This window comes from Pholis gunnellus (assembly GCF_910591455.1).
Source record: "Pholis gunnellus genome assembly, chromosome: 18".
NCBI classification, from domain to species: Eukaryota; Metazoa; Chordata; class Actinopteri; order Perciformes; family Pholidae; genus Pholis; species Pholis gunnellus.
The window spans coordinates 2,790,115-2,808,936 of record NC_136545.1 but is presented as its reverse complement, the minus strand read 5'-3'; the positions used below and the strand labels follow the sequence as shown (position 1 = coordinate 2,808,936).

At 41.8% G+C, this 18,822-nt stretch overlaps 1 protein-coding gene across 1 annotated transcript; it reads left to right on the top strand.

The window, feature by feature from the left end:
• Positions 1 to 418: 418 nt before the first annotated feature.
• Positions 419 to 18,568, top strand: LOC306710893 (SWI/SNF-related matrix-associated actin-dependent regulator of chromatin subfamily B member 1-like). The gene is made up of 9 exons (XM_079179620.1): positions 419 to 556; positions 3,746 to 3,857; positions 5,777 to 5,885; positions 6,325 to 6,462; positions 8,482 to 8,609; positions 8,738 to 8,904; positions 10,822 to 11,012; positions 11,257 to 11,388; positions 16,184 to 18,568. The coding sequence occupies exons 1-9, from the start codon at positions 467 to 469 to the stop codon at positions 16,221 to 16,223; spliced, it is 1,107 nt and encodes a 368-aa protein (XP_079035746.1). The 5' UTR covers positions 419 to 466; the 3' UTR covers positions 16,224 to 18,568.
• The last annotated feature ends 254 nt before the right edge of the window (positions 18,569 to 18,822 follow it).

Below are 18,822 nucleotides of genomic sequence, written 5' to 3'. Positions count from 1 at the left end.
GATTTAAAATTTGACTAATCCCCAATGAAATGGAAATGCCATTTTAATGTCTCTGCGGATAAACGTGGGTTAAATCTAGTCTCATCTTAGATCAGTAGGGGGCGGTAGTGGGCTTTGGAAGTTGTTCCTCTACATTGAAATGAAGAGTAAGACCAATGCAGCGTTCTTGATTTTCAAAACAAAACTTCAACAAAGACTTAGAAATCCACATCACAGATGTGGATCAATAGACGTTCTAAAGCGGGACGTGTCCAGCAGTGGTTGTAGTCTTAGTATGTTTTGCTTTCTCCTTATGCAGTTCTACATCTATTTTGGTCGACATTGTCCTAGCTGGTGTTTTTAAATGCAGAAAACCGAAGTGAACGCAATTGTCAAGGACACCCTGATTTCCCATTTTTATCCTAGGTCTCAAATGCATCTGGAGAAGAGAAGGCTGCTCATATAGCTGGTTAATGACTGCGTGAAGATGCAATTGGCTCTTAGTAAAACGTTTGGCCAGAAACCAGTTAAATTCCAATTAGAGCAAGATGGAGACTTTTACATGGTTGGGTCAGAGGTATGTGACGATCTATTAATTTACTCTGAAAGCTTGGTACCCTAACGTTAGCCTCAGTTATCTATTCTTCTGGCTAGTTGATGCTAGCATGCTAACCAGCCCCCATTGATGGTTTCTTAAACAAAGAAATACCTAAAAACGAAGAACGGGATGTTATCGGCTAAAGTAAGGCCAGCAACCGGCAAGTTAGACATACTTTATATATTCACAACCAAATAAATAAGTTAACAGAATATCTTGTGCTGTCTTGCAGTAACGTTAACTTGTAATTCCAGTCTAGTATAACGTTAGTTGATGTAACGTTAATCACTAACGTAACGTTACAACAACATAAAGTAACGCGCGAACTCCCTCAGTCTGAATCCACGGCTGATATTTGAACATACCAATTCTAAAGCTAAACCATATATATGTCTACAGTAGTGACGCCTCTACGTTACTATATTATACTAACTAGGGATGTTTGAACGAGCAGGAACGCTAACACCGGGTCTAGGGGCCATGAAAGAGTGAGTATTAAAGAAGGTCTACCCAGTCGGTGATCTTAGTCTTGGCTTTGAGATGCTCACTGTCTCACTAAACTAGATGCTCTGGAACAAAGAGCGTCTATGGTCTGATGGGTTTAGCTTCTTCTGTAAGAGAACTTCAACTGAGGAGGAGATCCTCCATGTCCACCCTCGTACAGCTGATTGAGACCTATGCTCACAGAATCAAGGCTGTAACTGCTGCCAAAGCTGCCTCTTCCCAATATTTACTTGAAAGCAGAGAAAGACTTTGCAATCAGTTATTTAACCTTTTATAACCATCGTTTTTTCTCTGTTGATCAGTGTCAAAAAATACTTCTTATAGAATATAAACCATGACGAGGTCAGAGGGGAGTTGATACTTATATAGTATTATATTTGCGTTATCTTTAGCATGTTTGTGTTGTCCCGTAAGACAGACAGGAGGGTGTCACTCGTTTCAATTTGATGTTCCAATCGGATTTGATCAGCCAGAAAGACGGGGCCCTCAAAGTGGCCCCTCGAGGCTCACGCTGCCTAAAGACACAGATATCTTCTACAAATATAAACAGGACTGTATGCTTCTCTCATCATTGGATAACAAACAAGGTGATTCACAATTTCAATACTTTTAGTCCAAACTTTTAAAAGAAATTTTAAAACAAAGCAAATTAGGGAATATTTCCCTAATTCTTCGACCCAGAATTTGAATTTGATGGTCAAAAGTCACTGTGACCTCAATATCAGGGTTTTGGCCATAACTAAAAGATGAATACAATCATTGTGGAAACATTTCACACAAATGTCATAATAGGAAAGATTGTGGCCATATTTGACTTCTACACGGAGACTGAATCGGTGACACTGATCTTGATTGGTGATTGTACAGATCTAATGTGGTGCCGGGTTGAAGCGTCCACATTCTACCGATTGTAGCTTCTTTGCAGCAACATCTATGTCAAGCGTCGTCTACTGACATGCTATAACTCCGTGGTCTATCAGAAGTATGTGAACACATACAAGGGCTCTTTCTTTTTCTCTCAATTAACTTGCACACCAATAGGCATACAGCAGATCAAGAACAGCAAAGTCAAATCATTTGTTTCTATATCAACACTTTCATTTATACATCCCTAACGTAAATCAAAAACTTTGCCTCAAGGGGCCTCCGCTTGAAGAAGAGCAGCTCCCAGGCTTCCATCCTGTTCGTTATCCTTCTCTCTGCATCGAGCTGCCAATCTGCCCGTCTGGTTGCAGAGAGGGTTACAAGGTTTATCCAAGATGGTTGTATTTTGTCCCTTGTCCTCACTCCGCCGATCACCTAGCTGGCCTTCCTTAATCGCTTATTGAGAGACTGGTGACCTTCAGGTCTTGATGCAACCACCTGGTCACGAAGAGCAGAGCCCCGACTACTGCAGCATGATAAAGACCTGTAGGAGTCTGCTGCAGGAAGAACAGTCTGCTCTGTCCCACCCTGAAGAGGGCTTCAGTGAGTCCAGTCCAGTTTATTGATTTGTACCCCAAAGTTCTTTCCCTTCACTTCCTCTCCCTGGATGACGACCAGCACAGCGTGCTCCTGTCCCTCTGGTAGTTCGTAGGTTTTGCTGATGTTGAGCTTCAGGTGACAAAACCTCTCCATCAGTCCTCTGTACTTCTCTGTTAAAAGAGTCTCGGAGTGAGGACAGCATGTTTTTGACTGGAAATTATTCACTGGAATCACACACGTCAATATAGCGATAACTTCCAAAACCATATACTTACGACCATTTTTTTATTAAAATCCTTCAAAGTCTTGTATTGTGAGAGGCCTGACGGACGTGGATGTAAACTGCAACTTGACTGGAAGACATACGACCGAGAGGGGTCAGCCACTTCTTTACATCCCCAAGTTGTGTTGTGCCCACTATTGGTTCAGCAACAACAGACCAAATACAGACTCCACATTGTTCCTCTTTGCAAAGGACAATATCCCAGCTGTTGAAATTGAATACTTCACAATATTCACGGCCAATGTCAGCTGGGATCGGCTCCAGCGCCCCTGAGTAGGATAAGCGGTTTGGATAATGTGATGGAATTGTTAAGGAGTGTGAATAGACGGCAATCCGCTTCATAAAATGTCAGGCAATGACCCACTGGTGGGTCGCGACCCACCAGTTGAGCATCACTGTCCTAAAGGGAAGCTCTTTACCAGGCAGAGGAAGCTTCATCACTTTCAACCCATTTCTTTAAAAATGTAATTGTTAATGAATAACTTCCCTTACCCTACAACATATTAAAAAGTTAAATACCCAAAGTATTGAATTTGTAAATAAGCGATAAACAGAACCATACCGATGTGTTTATTTTTGAAGATATCTGTATTTAGTGGGGTGGGGGTCATCCAAGATGAACCAGCTGTGAGGGCCCCTGTCTCCTGAACAGTTGGTTATTGTGGTTTATCAAACCACTTTATAACACTCTCTCATATTGTCGACCTGTAGGGAAGAAATGGGGTGAGGTCAGAAAGGGATTTTAGTTTTTGGTGGAAAGCCCCAATAAAAACTTGTCTTAGAAACTTGTAGCACCACAAAACCTGGATGGTTAGTTTATTTTGAGGCCTTGTGTGCAAATATTAAAAATGATTTAATCTGCAGAACTTTAGTTCATTTTGGTTTACTAAAAGTAAAGATCTGCCTTTCTTCCCCAGGTTGGAAACTACCTGCGCATGTTCAGAGGCTCTCTGTATAAACGATATCCTTCTTTATGGAGGAGGCTGGCCTCGGTGGAGGAGAGGAAGAAAATCGTAGCATCATCACATGGTGAGTGGTGTGTCTTTGTTTGTTTTTTCACCTCTGGACAAAAATAAAGTCATTTGGGATTACTCGTCCGTAATGTCCATAGGTTGTTTATAAGGTTTATATTGAAGAATTGCAGCTATAAACAATTTTAACAAAATATTTGAACGAGTGACCAGTCAGACTAGTGACTTGTCAACGTAGGTCGTGGTTACACTTGTCTTTCCAGCAGGACTTCTGTCATCCGACCATGCCAGCATGCATTAGCTGCCCAGTCTGCACGCTCCCACATCTCATCTTGGCTCACTGAGTTCAGATCTCAGTGACGTGTGGACAGCGTGTGGACACAGTCTGGACAACTTATCAAAAGTCTCCATCAACTCCCCCACACAGTTCCTCTCCCGAGGAGAGCAAAGGGGAGAGAGGAACAGCTGGCTGACCCCTGCTGTCTGAGTCCTGTTAAGTTACTGCTCATGAAAACCCATCAAAACAAAAGCTTTTGAATACAGAAAGGACAGGGGACTTTTATTGTAAAGAATTTATTGAAAATGTGTCGACTGTCAAATTCGGTGATGATGGAGAAACAACAGAACTGGAAAATCCTCCTGCTCACCTTGAACAAGTAAAACTAGTTTGTAGGCTGGAGAACATTTGGAGACTGCAGCAGGATGAAGGCAAATCAATGTCAAAGTCCGTGAGCATGAAGGAGATCTGCGCGCATCCGTAGAGGTCCGTGCAACTCGAACAGCAGCTCACGCAGCAGAAGTGCGAGCTAACTTAAAGCCTGCAAGGACAAAACCATGCTGAGAGCAAGGAGTGCCTCCTGGTGCACCACTTCTATCACTGCTCTGTCGCTCGTGGTTTTCTTTTTGACACTAAGTGGGCAGACCGAGTCGCCATTGTATCACCAAATTGAATTGGTTACAATCCTCGTCGTTGGATTGGCCGAATATCACTCCAGACACAGATGCTAGGTGGCGCTAAACAGGTGGTTTTCAATCCGCCATTAAACACTCCACTACATCTCAGAGGTACATGTTGTACTTTTTACTCCATTACACCTCAGAGGTACATGTTGTACTTTTTACTCCACTACACCTCAGAGGTACATGTTGTACTTTTTACTCCACTACACCTCAGAGGTACATGTTGTACTTTTTACTCCATTACACCTCAGAGGTACATGTTGTACTTTTTACTCCATTACACCTCAGAGGTACATGTTGTACTTTTTACTCCACTACACCTCAGAGGTACATGTTGTACTTTTTACTCCACTACATCTCAGAGGTACATAATGTACTTTTTACTGTACTAAATCTCAGAGGTACATATTGTACTGTGCTGTACTGGCGCTGCAAAAGTTAGATGATCTTATAGAATATGATGCGTTGCTGTAGATTAAACTAACCAACAGTATATAAATTAGTTAAAAACATGCAGCATACACGTTGATGCAGCAATAATATACTGTATATCCTAAAACATCAGATATAATTCACACTGACATGGAACATTTTACTGTATGGGTACTTTTAATTTCAGTACTTAAAGTCATATTTAGCTGATAATAACATACTTGACTAAGGTTCTGAATGCAGGTGATTTACTCGTAGTGTCAGTGATTTAAGTTTGGTTAATATACAAACAGTGTGGCGAGGGAGGCACTGTTATGACATCCGCTCTGGCTCCTTATACTGGTGTTTGATAAAACATCACACAGGGAAAACTGTCCAGCATACAGGAGGTGGGGATACTAGATTTAACGTGGCCAGATAGCTACCATGTTTAACCCACCCAAAACATTATGACCATGATAGCAACTGCATCAGTTAGACATCCTTAGCAATTATATCCACAATGCATGTAATATTCAGCAGTTAAGATGTGAGTAAAAGTTAACATGCATCTGTGTTTCTGTCTTGGCCATTGTCCATCTGTAGCCACTAGTGTTACGCTGCTGAAGGCATCAGAATGTGAAGAGATCTTCGAGGGTAATGATGAGAAATACAAGGCAGTGTCCATCAGCACAGAGCCCCCGGCTTACCTCAGGTAACTTCAATGAGATGATGGCTCATTTAGCATTTGTTGTGTTCTTGTTGTTGTTTTTACATTTTCATTTTGTTTTCATTGTCCCAAAAAGAATGTGATTCAAGATGCACCTTGGTGTCAGAACATGAAGGATCAGATGTGGGCCCCAAATACTTTTCACAGCACTAAAATTAGTTGTACCATAGTTAGATAACAGTTAACCAATTTTACAAATGAAGGGAGTATTAAGAAACCTCAGAAAATAATCCTGATGAATTCATGGCGATGTCATCATCAGGGTTATCTCAGCGTGGGCTTGGAAACTACAAATTGATAACAGAAAGCCTGAGCCAGTCAGAAAAGTCAGGATATCTTAAACTGTTTCTTGTGAGTCCGTCAATTACAATACTTAATTTCTTGTCAACCTGTGTCAACCTTGTTTTTTTCCCCTTTCTATAAGGGAGCAGAAAGCAAAGAGGAGCAGTCAGTGGGTCCCCACGCTGCCCAACAGCTCTCACCATCTCGATGCTGTGCCTTGCTCCACCACCATCAACCGCAACCGAATGGGCCGCGACAAGAAAAGGACCTTCCCTCTGTGGTAAGAAAGCTTTACAACTACAGGTGCACAGTGGCGGCTGGCCAATAGAGGGCCTTGAGCGCCCCTCCTTGAGCCACAAAAAATAAATAATAATAATAATAATAATAAATTATACAAATTGTCAATATTTGTGTTTTTGAAATATGGAATGTAACCAGTAATATTTGTAAAATATGATATCTGCGCAAAATATGCTTTTCCTGCTCGTCCTCTCTGCCTGTCTGCACATCTCAGCAGCGCTGGGGCCGTTGAGACATGGCCCACAGAAGGCGTGGCTATGAAGCAGTTTAGCCAATTGCTGATTAAAGATATAAATGAGTGACATACAATTTAGCCAATCAGCGTCCTCAAATAGATTCAGCTCGGGGCCAAAGTCGTTTGGCCCCAAGCTGCGTGTTCTCGTCAGAAGAAGTCTCTACAGGCGAGCGCGAGCGCTGCTCCTCCAAGACCCGTTTGAAAGGAGAACTTTGAGGAGAAATTTCAGGCCAAAGAGCTGATCCCAGATCAGCCTGACCTCACAATCAGACAGCAGACTAGCGGGTAAGAGAAGCAGGACATGAAGCTTCTCTACTAGCTGTACCAGACAGGTTTGGCTAGCTGGATGCAGTCATGCTAACAACTTATTTAGCTTTTTAAAACAACGGACAGTTAGGGAGTGAGGGATGAGGAGGTAAGGACACATGAGAACACCAGGGCACACATGGAGAACTCTGTCAAGCTACATATTAGGCAAAGTGTACATCTGTTCTTCTCAGTGGCGGGCCATGGATTTTATACCTGGGCCTTCAGTGCTGTTCTACTACACTTCTAATAACCTCATTATGACGTCACAGCTACGGGTTATTATTTGTTTTGTGTAAAAGCCGCATTTTCACATAACACTGCAACATTTTACAAGTGGAATAAAATGTTACATGAAGCTCAACACCTAGCATACAAAACACGAAATGCAGAGTGCAGATACATGAATACCAGCATGACGGGACGCTGCGTCATTAACGGACAATATAGTCCAAATCAATGTAATTAACACAATGACAAACTCACAAGAGCAGTCGCATATATAGCGTTTATATATATATAAACAACAAAGTATGACAAATCAATCCAGCAGACCTGCAGCGGATCCACGCATTCCACCACACGAGCACGAGCCATTCAAATACTATTCTTAAAAACGCCACGATTGACAAATGAACAGTAGTAACTTTAGAGGTAAACAAACAAACATCACTTACCAAATGCTGTCTATCCTCCTTTCTTTGTTGACAAAGAGTTTAATCCCAGTACATCGTTTCAGTTCCAGTAAGAAGTCCTTCTCGATTCATGGACGCCAGTGATAACAGTTGAGCCTCCCCAGTTGTATTTCGCCGGTCGTCTTCGGCCTCCGGTTGGTCGTCCGTCGTCGTCCGTCTTCGGCCGGTCGGTCGGTCGGTCGTCCGTCTTCGGCCGTATTCATGCTCTTTCAGTACACCAAGCGTGTACAAAGTTCTCTTTGGGGAATGTAAGGGTGACTTTACATCCTAACCCTGCCTTTATACCTAAGGTGTTAGGGTCATACTCCCCAATTGATCTGGTGTCCTTCTATCCTCCGCCATTCTCCTTAGAGGAGCATCAGCGGTTACATATGTTGTGTCCGGTGCGTGCTTTACTCATCTACATTGACAGAACCAAAGGCTGTAGGAAAAGTGACCAGCTCTTTGTGTTTTGGGCAAAGAACCACTTGGGGAAGCCAGTCTCAAAGTAGCAGCTCTCTCACTGGATTGTGGGGGCTATTGCTTTAGCCTATAGCTCTAAGGGGTTACAGCCACCAGAATGGCTGCGTGCTCATTCTACCCGGGGTCTTTCTACCTCATGGGCCCTTTTCAGAGGGATCTCCATTCAGGAGATTTGCGCTGCTGCAAGTTGAGCCTCGCCAGATCTTACACAGTGCATCTTTTTTTGAAGACAATTTATAATTCCTCGGATACACAATAATAATGCAACATTGAGGTTTTCTGTGTCTTGTGTCTTGCTCAGCTTTGATGACCACGACCCTGCAGTGATCCATGAGAACGCAGCCCAGGTAGAGGCGCTGGTTCCCATTCGTCTAGACATGGAGATTGACGGACAGAAACTGCGAGATGCCTTCACGTGGAACATGAATGGTTAATACATACGTCAACTAGCTTACCAACATCCAAAGCATACAGTATTGTCTACTGTTACAGTAGACAATACTGTTACTGTCTAATTTTAGAATTTTCTCTAACCCTCCCAATCCGTCCCTCTTCAGAGAAACTGATGACCCCAGAGATGTTTGCAGAGATTTTATGTGATGACCTGGACCTAAATCCTCTGGCCTTCGTCCCCGCCATTGCCTCAGCCATTCGTCAGCAGATTGAGTCCTACCCGACTGACAGCATACTGGAAGAGCAGTCAGACCAGAGAGTTATCATCAAGGTGCGTGCTGAACCAAAGGAACAACAATTCCTCAGGAAATAGCAGGTGGCTTTGCAGGAACATACTAGACCAGGGTTTGTTAGGTCATTTTCTTTTCATTGACTTTAAGGAGAGAAGGAACATTCCAATACATGAACAATAGTAACACTATATGAACATGAAGACCTTTCAAATGTGGAGAAAATAACATGGAAGCCTAATAATTACACTGCAATACGATGTCCAGTTTTTCTGGAAATGTCCTTCGCCAGGAATCCGTTTCTCCTCCTTCAGCCATTGAGTGTTAAGGTAATAAGTGCTAGGTAAAAAAAAAAGAATCTACACCAAGCAAAATGCTAAAAATGTCATAACTTCTCTTACATAAGTAATCTTACTAAATACTAAGATCTGCTAGCTAGCTTTCTGTTTGACAAAAGTCACGCTGGCCCACTGACCAATCACGGCGCACGTTAATGCTGACGTACTTAGCAGGCTACCTCGGTGCTACTGGCACGTCAAAGAATACGCCCAACATGTCAAACTAAAGATCTGATTGGTTGAAGACTATGACAATCAACAATATCGTCCCCATTTACTTTAATCTGCAAAGTCTACCTAGAGGACCTCGGGCCTCTCTTCTTACCTAGAGACATAGAGGCTGAATCTGATTGGATAAAAGCTCTCTTTAAAACAAGCTGTGCTGGAAACAGAGCAACAGAGGAAGACGGGAGCTGTGCAATGAGAAAATAAGCTTATGGGAAAAAAATTATACATGTAGTGTATTTGTGAAAAATTATTAAATTATGAAATAGCTATAACTTTGTGATTCTGTTTAGGCCAGCAGAGAAGGCTTTGCTGGCACTGACGGCCCACCACTGATGAATGATGATGATCAGATAGCTCTGATGGGTAGCCTGCATGGTAGCTCCTCCATCAGTGTATGAATGGGTGTGAATGGGTGAATGATGACATGTAGTGTTAAAGAGCTTTGAGTGGTCGGAAGAATAGAAAAGAGAAATACAAGTACAGTTTATTAACCAGTTTACATTTTAATTGCACCTGTATATGTCATGTCTTGGGACAACTGTGATGGAAAAGGTCAATAAAAGTGAGCGAATCAAGCTCTCTGCTAAAGTGAGAAAATCTATGTATATCTGAAAATGTGTCATTTAGATTAGCTGAAGGCAGATATGAAGTGAGTCAATAACCACTTCGTTTTCATAGCAACCAGCACACCTGTTGGGGGCGACTGTGGCTCACTGGGTTAAGAGGGTTGTCTGGCAAGGTCGACGGTTCGATTCCTTGGCTGGGACGTGTCATGTCATGTGTCGAAGTGTCCCTGAGCAAGACACTGAACCCCTTCGGCTCCCTGTATACAGGGATGGGTCAAATGCAGAGACAAATTTCCCCCTTGCCGGGATAAATATAGTAAAAAAAAAAATCTGTTTTGAAGATTAGACTGTTATTGTTTTTTAAATTGGTTGGCGTAGTTCTTTTAGTTTTTTCCTCTTGTTTTACAGTATTGAAGATGTCTGTTCTCAGTCAGTCACTCCGACGCAAAATCATAGACCATAGAATTCAATTTCACTGTGAACCCCAATTAATCAAATATTACTGCCACCCTCCTACCCCAATTATTATTGAAGTAGGTTTAACATTTTTTATCCAATTTAACATAAATCTAATTTACTGTGATATACGTATTTAGCTAGTGTTTGATTTGTTGAATTAGCCAAATAAAGACTTTTAACGTCAGAGTCCGATTGAACTGAGAGAAGGGAGAAGAGATGCAGAGACAGAGGATGATGATGATGATCCAGAGAATGGAAGATCGTCTGGGTTGAGGCAGATTTGAATCCACTGTAATTTGAAAGACATATTGCTAACAGGATTAAGTTGGTAAAAACCATGTAGTATTTGTTTTTCTCCATTCCTCAGCTGAACATCCATGTGGGGAACATTTCTCTGGTGGACCAGTTTGAGTGGGACATGTCAGAGAGAGAGAACTCGCCGGAGTCATTTGCACTGAAGCTGTGCTCTGAGCTCGGTCTGGGCGGAGAGTTTGTCACCACTATCGCCTACAGCATTCGCGGTCAGCTCAGCTGGCACCAGAGGACCTACGCCTTCAGGTAACTCAGCCACTCACTGCAACAGCGTCGGTAGAATCAATGGGGGCAGTGGTCTAAACACTATGATTAAGGTAGACATAGAATGTATTGAAGAGGTTTGACTTCAAATTATACTACAAACTTTCATTGACGTTGGAGGACATATAGTCTTATTCCTTATTTTCTATACCCATTATGAGCTGATGTACTTTGGTGTATCATGTTGGACTGATTCAGTACTGCCATGCTTGTAATGTGCTTACAGTGAGAACCCACTCCCGACAGTAGAGATTGCCATCCGCAACACAGGTGATGCAGACCAGTGGTGCCCCCTGTTGGAGACCCTCACAGATGCCGAAATGGAGAAGAAGATCCGAGACCAAGACAGGAACACACGGTGAGACAGTCGGATACAGATAGAATACTTAGGTTCATTCAATAAATGTATATCTACTCCATTGTACCTATTGCTACACAAGGTTTGTTGTTTCAAGAGCTGTTGCTTAAATTACATTTGACCGCCGTATATTGCTGGCTGCTTGAAGAAGGATGTTCTTCAGTAAACAGAAGGTCTAGTACAAGAACACTCCAATGTAAATTAGATGTCATTTGGATGGTCAGAAAAATGTGCATAGCATAGTATTGAAACAAATAAGCAATGACTAATTTGCAAGGTGCAAGTTAATTTAGTTGGTTTAACAAACTGAGTTCACAAACCCTGAGATCTCTGTGGTAAAACAATACCAACAAAAGTGATTTTGGTTGCTGTTAAGCTCCACACACGCAGTGAACCACCACATCATCTGTTAGCTTCACAGGTTTGTATGTTGAAACCTAACGTTTAAAAACGTATATCTACTTCCAACCTCTCCGGGTAACGAGTATCACTATTCCACAACGTTCAACCAGGAACCAGCTCTGAATCCACTAAAGCAGCCTGAACATTACCAAAATCCAGTGGCGGGCCGTGGATTTTATACCTGGGCCTTCAGTGCTGTTCTCCACTTCTAATAACCTCATTATGACGTCACAGCTACGGGTTATTATTTGTTTCGTGTAAAAGCCGCATATTCACATAACACTGCAACATTTGACAAATGAAATAAAATGTGCAGATACATGAATACGAGCATGACAGGACGCTGTGTCATTAACGGACAATATAGTCCAAATCAATGTAACACAATGACAAACTCACAAGAGCAGTCGCACATATTCATATGACAACAAAGCAACAAATCAATCCAGCAGACCTGCAGCGGATCCACGCATTCCACCACACGAGCACGAGCCATTCAAATACTATTCATAAAAACGCCACGATAGACAAATGAACAGTAGAGGTAAACAAACGAAGTTCACTTACCAAATGCTGTCTATGCTGACAAAGAGTTTAATCCCAGTACATCAGTTCCAGTAAGAAGTCCAACCGGATCCGCCGCTGGTCGCTTGTCCGTTTTCCGCCGCAGTTCGGTGGTCGCCTCCGACCGCGTTCGGTGGTCGTCTTCGGCCGTGGACCGGCGAAGGGCAGACCGCGGTTGTGAGTTGTAGATCCACTCGAGTCTCTCCAAAAGTACCGATGCTCAGATAAAATGAAACACATTCACAGCCATAACATGTGCAACGCTTCTGACGCTGCATACAAATCCTTTTCCTGGCTGGTCAGGGCTGCTAGCTGTGGGGTCGTTTCTTACTGTCCAGTTTGTTCAGAAATGTCCTTCTTGAGAAAAGCGTTCCCAGTAACTCCTCCACTAAATCCGTTTCTCCTCCTTCCGCCATTTCATATTAAAAAAACAAAGCTAGGTAAAATGTCTTTCAAATATTTCCACTTGAACTCTGTCTGCTACAAAGCTCTGCTAGCAATCATGTTTCGCGGGCACATAGTCACGTGCCCGCCCACTGACCAATCACAGCACACTCTGCACCTTGCTGGCAGAGAGGCATCCGGACTCTGAGCTGACGTAACTAGGCCTGCAAACTGCTCTGGTGCGGCCATGAATCCCAAACTAAAGATCTGATTGGTTGAATCAACAATATCGTCCCCATTCAATTTAAACTGCACATGGCAGCACTGGGTGAGTCTGCAGGCCTGGGCCTCTCTTCTACCTAGAGACACAGAGGTGAAATCTGATTGGATCAAAGCTCTACTTAAAACAAGCTGCACTGGAAGCAGAGCAACTGAGGAGCACAGTAGCTGTGCAATGAGAAAATAAGATAATGGGAAAAATATTTTTATAAATTATAATACATATAAGAAAAAATGAAATGTATTTAAGAAAAAATATTAAATTATAAAATAGCTATAACTTTGTGATTCTGTTTAGGCCAGCAGAGAAGGCTTTGCAGGCCCTGACGGCCCGCCACTGCCAAAATCTGAAACCATTGATGACAGTCTATGGAGCAGAATTGATAGTTTGAAAATATTAATTTAAAGAATAACAGACATACATAATTACTCAAATAATTACACGATAATAATAATAATTAAAAAAATGCAATCCTTAACTGCCATATATTGTCAACTGTGGCAACAACCAACAACTACCTACCTAAAAACATTTTAAAGGGGGTACATTATTGGGGCGTGCAGCACTTGGGCTCTTTCCTGTACTTAGCAGGAGAGCGAGTTTTCCCATCTCCACCACGCAGATATTCTTGTCTGCTTTTCAGGTGGTTGACGCAACATATTTTCCAAAGCTCGCTCTCTGTCCGCTGGTGGGAGTGTGCTCACCTGTGTTTGCGCGCACTTGTCTGTGTGTGTGCGTGTGTGTGTGCGCTTCGGGGCAGAACTCGGGCGCCCCCCAATGGTAGGGGAAACACTGTCATATAAAGTATGTGTGGGCAGGATGGATGCAAGTTATCATCATCCTTTGAAGCCATCAAAAATTCCTATAATAAAGTAGCCGGCTGGACTTGAATCAGCTGACTTGGCTTGGTCTGGTATGCCTGCACAGAAACAGAAATAAGAGCGAGGGACAAAGATACAGAATAAACGGGAATGTAATGTTCACAAGTAGTGAAAAAAATAGGTGTATATTTAAATCTATATAAAAAGTACAAATTACATCAATAAAATAAGAGGAAAAAAATGTCTATATTCAAGTCAAATTTTCTGTAGGTTGTGAAAAATAGAAATAGTGCAAATAAATAAATACTGAATGGTTATAGATGGACTGGATGATTATGTACAATGACGGATCATATGTACGTATTAAAAAACCGTTAAGGGTTATTCACAGTGTTTGACTTATGTTATGTGAAACTGTCCGGTTGAACTTCTCAAACTGAAGACAGCCAAACAACATGTCTGACCTGCCAAGAATTCCACCAGTCTTCTGTCAGCCTGATCGTTGGTAATCAGGCGTTGTGATCTCGCAGAAAGTCTTTCTCTGATCTATGACTGCTTCCTGCTGCATTTTGTTCCCATCAGGTTACTGCTGAGTAAATACATTTATGAAAGTTATTTATAATATATAGCAAATTTTTTGCACTTCTTTTAATGAAAGTCAAGTCTGGTTATTGATTGGGTGGACTCCGCTGAATAAAACGTAGTAGTTTTAATTATTGACTCTTTTCCTCAACTCAGGCTCCTTCACTACTGCTGCTGTGTTCATAAAGACATAATATTCTGCATCCACTCACATTAATATTTCTATTAATCCATTGGATTAAGATGGAGGCTCTGCTTTTCATGGTGAACCTAGAGGGAACACGCACCGTTTTCAAAAAATCTATTTTTGCATGTTTATTTATTTAGTCCCTTTTGTGTAGTTCCTCCATATCAGGGATTCCCAAAGTGTGGTGCGCGCAAGCTGCCTCTAGGGGGTGCGTGAGAGGAAACATGTAATGGTGTAATAATTAATATTAAATATAATTTTAAAAAATGTAAGTGGGATTTTTCACAAAATAAAAACATGAATTATAAAAATTCCCTTTGTAAGATTTAAAATTAAAAACTTACAATTTAATAAATAAATGCACTTCAGCTCCTGCCGCCAGACTGTCTTTTATGTAGCCTACACACTAGCTTGCCTAGCTTGTGCAGCTAACGTCAGCTAACAGCTAACTTCATTCATTCAGCAACATTCATGCAAATGGCTGAAATCGAGGAAAACTGTCTGTGGACATCTGAAGCTATCAGTCATAAAAGAGGACAGGGACAGAGAGAGAGGGAGGAATCAGAGGCGAGAGAAACGGAGAGACGGAGGAGACCGAAGAGGAGGAAGGGATAGCACAGACACATCGGGAGCACATCGGCCCATCGCGGAGTCAAGGTGAAAAAAGAGGAAACGAGAGTGAGCATCAGACTGGAAGAAAAAGAGGAAATATGATGAGAATGATCTGGTCTGGCTTCACTTGGATTGGCAATGATTGCCCAAAGCCACAGTGCGTGGTGTGCAGTGAGGTTCTGGCTAACAGCTGTCTGAAGACCTCTTATCTACGTCACCACCTGAACACCAAGCATGCCAGTGCAAGTCAAAAGCCCCTTACACTTTTATATGGAAATTGGAGGAGTTACAAAACAGCCAAACACAACTGCAGTCTCATTCATGTGTTGGGTCTCCAAAAAACGCACTACGGGCTTCATATCTGCTCAGTTACAGAATAGAAGAAAGGGGCTACCTCACACAATCACAGAAGACGTGTGCTGGCCAGCTGCCAATGTAGCCGCTATGTTTGGTTCATCGTAAATGAAATGTGATGCAATCTGCCTCTGAGCCTGTGCGCGTGTCCTCGCCATCCTTACTGCTCTTTAAAAGTGACGCCTTGTGTAACTGAATTGTATTTAAACTTTGTTTGTGCTTCAGGGCGTTTTCACACCTGTAGTTCGTTTGCTTTGATTAATATGATACAATGTTGCAGTTGTCTCGTTCGGTTTGTGTTCACACGGCAACATTTAACAGCGGACTAAATCTGGTAAACAAACGCCACGGGCCAAACTGTTCTCTCATTGGTCCGATTTTTATGCGGCTATAAATAGGCTCTGTTGCTTTTTTTATTTTAAGGTGTGGGAGATTGGGGGTGCATGAACCCGGTCGGGATGTAGAAGGGGGTGTGTGGCCTAAAAAGTTTGGGAACCTCTGCTGTATATAATATTAGTCTTGTCTAAGGAGAAAACCATAATCCAGATGCTGAGATCATTCCTTTTTGCAGAATTCTTGAAATAACGTGAGCAAAATGTGTTTTTCTAGGCGTATGAGACGACTGGCCAACACCGCTCCCTCCTGGTAGAAAGAGACATGAAGCTGCATCAGACAGACGGAGACACAGATGTGTCTTCAGGAGACTCCTGTTACTCTGAAATAATCAAGTAAATACTCACAGAGTTACACACACACACACACACACACACACACACACACACACACACACACACACACACACACACACACACACACACACACACACACACACACCAGGTCATCCCATCCTGCACTGCACTCACAGACGGGTGGTCCGTCTCCATGGACCCCTCACTGACTGAACACAACACACACATCCAGGCATTCCTCCACACAGTCGACCCTCATCATGTTTCAGTCATAGCAACAGTTCAAATCTCACCCAACATCAGTGTTTGTCATTGAAGGAGGTTTACACAAGTCACTGTCACACGCAATATTCACACTACACGTGTCAAGTCAGCACACTTGGCATTACAGTGACTGAGTTTGATATATCTGTATGAATACGATATGGACAGCGTTTGTATAACATCAGCGAAACTTTCAACAGTCATTTCAAGTACTTCAGACCTTTATCACATCTGTCACAGAGGTCTGTCATGTTCTCTGTCTACCAACATTCCAGCTGAAATGACAAAATGATCTACGATTGAGCAGTCTAATTCAGATCCTGTTCTAATTGACATCTAGTACTGCACTATGGGTGTTTTTCACAGCAGAAAGGAGAAGCATAGGTAGAATTAATAACATTAATGTCGGCTCTGTGTCCATACTGACTTATTAAGCTGCATAGAATGAAGTGGAGAGTAAGATTAATGACGTCTGTGCTTTTCCAGCCATGACGAGTCAAAGATCCCATTTACACGTGTAATTTCAAACATCTTATCTTGAAGAAACTTTGGTAACTGCTATGATGCCAGAAAAAGAATAACTTCTGCACCTTAGCAGTCTGGTTACAACAGTAGCTAGCTTTAGTTATCAGTTATTCATAAGCTAACAAACATATGAATGAATCTCATTTATAAACTATGAGGCAGAAGTTTTTATTGCTCTATCTCACCCATACAAATAAATGCTGTCCCGCCCACACACATTCTGTATGTTATTGTGTGTTTTGTTGCTTTAATGAGAGAGAGAACAACTTGTAGTGTAACTCAGGAGGACGGCGGAGACAGACCTGGATATATGTAAATAATCAGACAGTGAGTGGATATACCCACATATCCACAGATTGATCTACACATTTTAAACTGAAATCTCCTCTGGAGATGGTTCAAGCAATCCGATTTAAATCTGTCTTGAATGCTTCTATGATGCATTTAGACACTTTTTTTGAGTTGTCTGCTCAAAACGTATGAAGGGGCTAAATGTAAATTTAAAAAAAGTGTCTGTTGGGAAAAACCATTCATTTTGATGTTCCACGTGACCATCGGTTGGGACCACTTGTAAATGTTTCATGACATGTTTTGATAAATCATTTGAGTCATTTTTCACATTACCTCGTTGAATATCATTGTAAGATGAATATCTTTGGGTTTCATTGTGCTGTCAGACAAACATTTGAAATTGTGATGGGCCTTTTTTCCCCTATTTGTATTATTTTATAGACTATTCAATTCATACTGGCCTTGCAAAGCAAACCTTTGTCGGTGGACGATCCCTCAGATATAGTACCAAATTCCCCCATGTGTGGTGGGAGAACCCAAGAGGATGAAAAAAAGTCCCAATTCTCCTTGGGATGGTGTGACTTGCCAAGAAACAAAAACTGTCATGCTAGCAGAATCATTTGAAAGACGCAGTAATTTAAGCCAGTAAATCGTACACATACGGCCTTTAAAACATGTGAGTGAGCCACATTGAAGTGTTTTGGCTACTCTGGCTTATATCAGTCGGGTAAAAACAAACTATAAACCCTGGTGATGTTACTGTGTGCTCAGACAGCAGCAGTGGCTCAAAGCTGTCAAGTGTTTGCAGCCAATTTAGAGAGTTGGTTTGATTTTCGCATGTAGACTCTGGTTCTGATCTTACTTACCAATTGTGATCAGTTATGTGCACCAGTGTTCATCTGCATGCTAAAACATAGGTAGTTCATACTGTACCCTGTGCATGAGGGACTCATTGTTCCTGTTGTTACTACTGTTTGCACCGTGCAGACTGGAACCTCTGTTTTACTGGGAGCGTTTGTGAGCAGCAGACAAAGAAAAATCCAAGCTGACGAGAACCGATGGTGTCTTTTAAAGTGCTGATTTTCAACTTGAACGTACTCCAGATAATTCTGTTAACGTGTGTACCGTCGCTTCTTGTTCTCTTCTTTTGTAAAATGGCTTTACCTTTTATAGTGGACTTGTTTTTTATATGAAAAATAACAATAAAGAGAACTTGTTGGAAATATCTTGTTTTGTTAACCTGTGTATTTATTTTTTTTATATTCTATTGTGCTAATTTCTCTTCGCCATGAGATGAATAACTTTGCATAAAAGGTACAGATACAGGAGTGTATTTAGTTATTGAATGAAAGTACACATTATCTCACCGTGTGGAGTCGCTAACAGGAACATTTTGGTCTCGACTGTTACAAAATTCTGAATTATTTTGTTTTGGATTTATTATATGAATATAAAAAAATAAGCATTCATAAATATTCT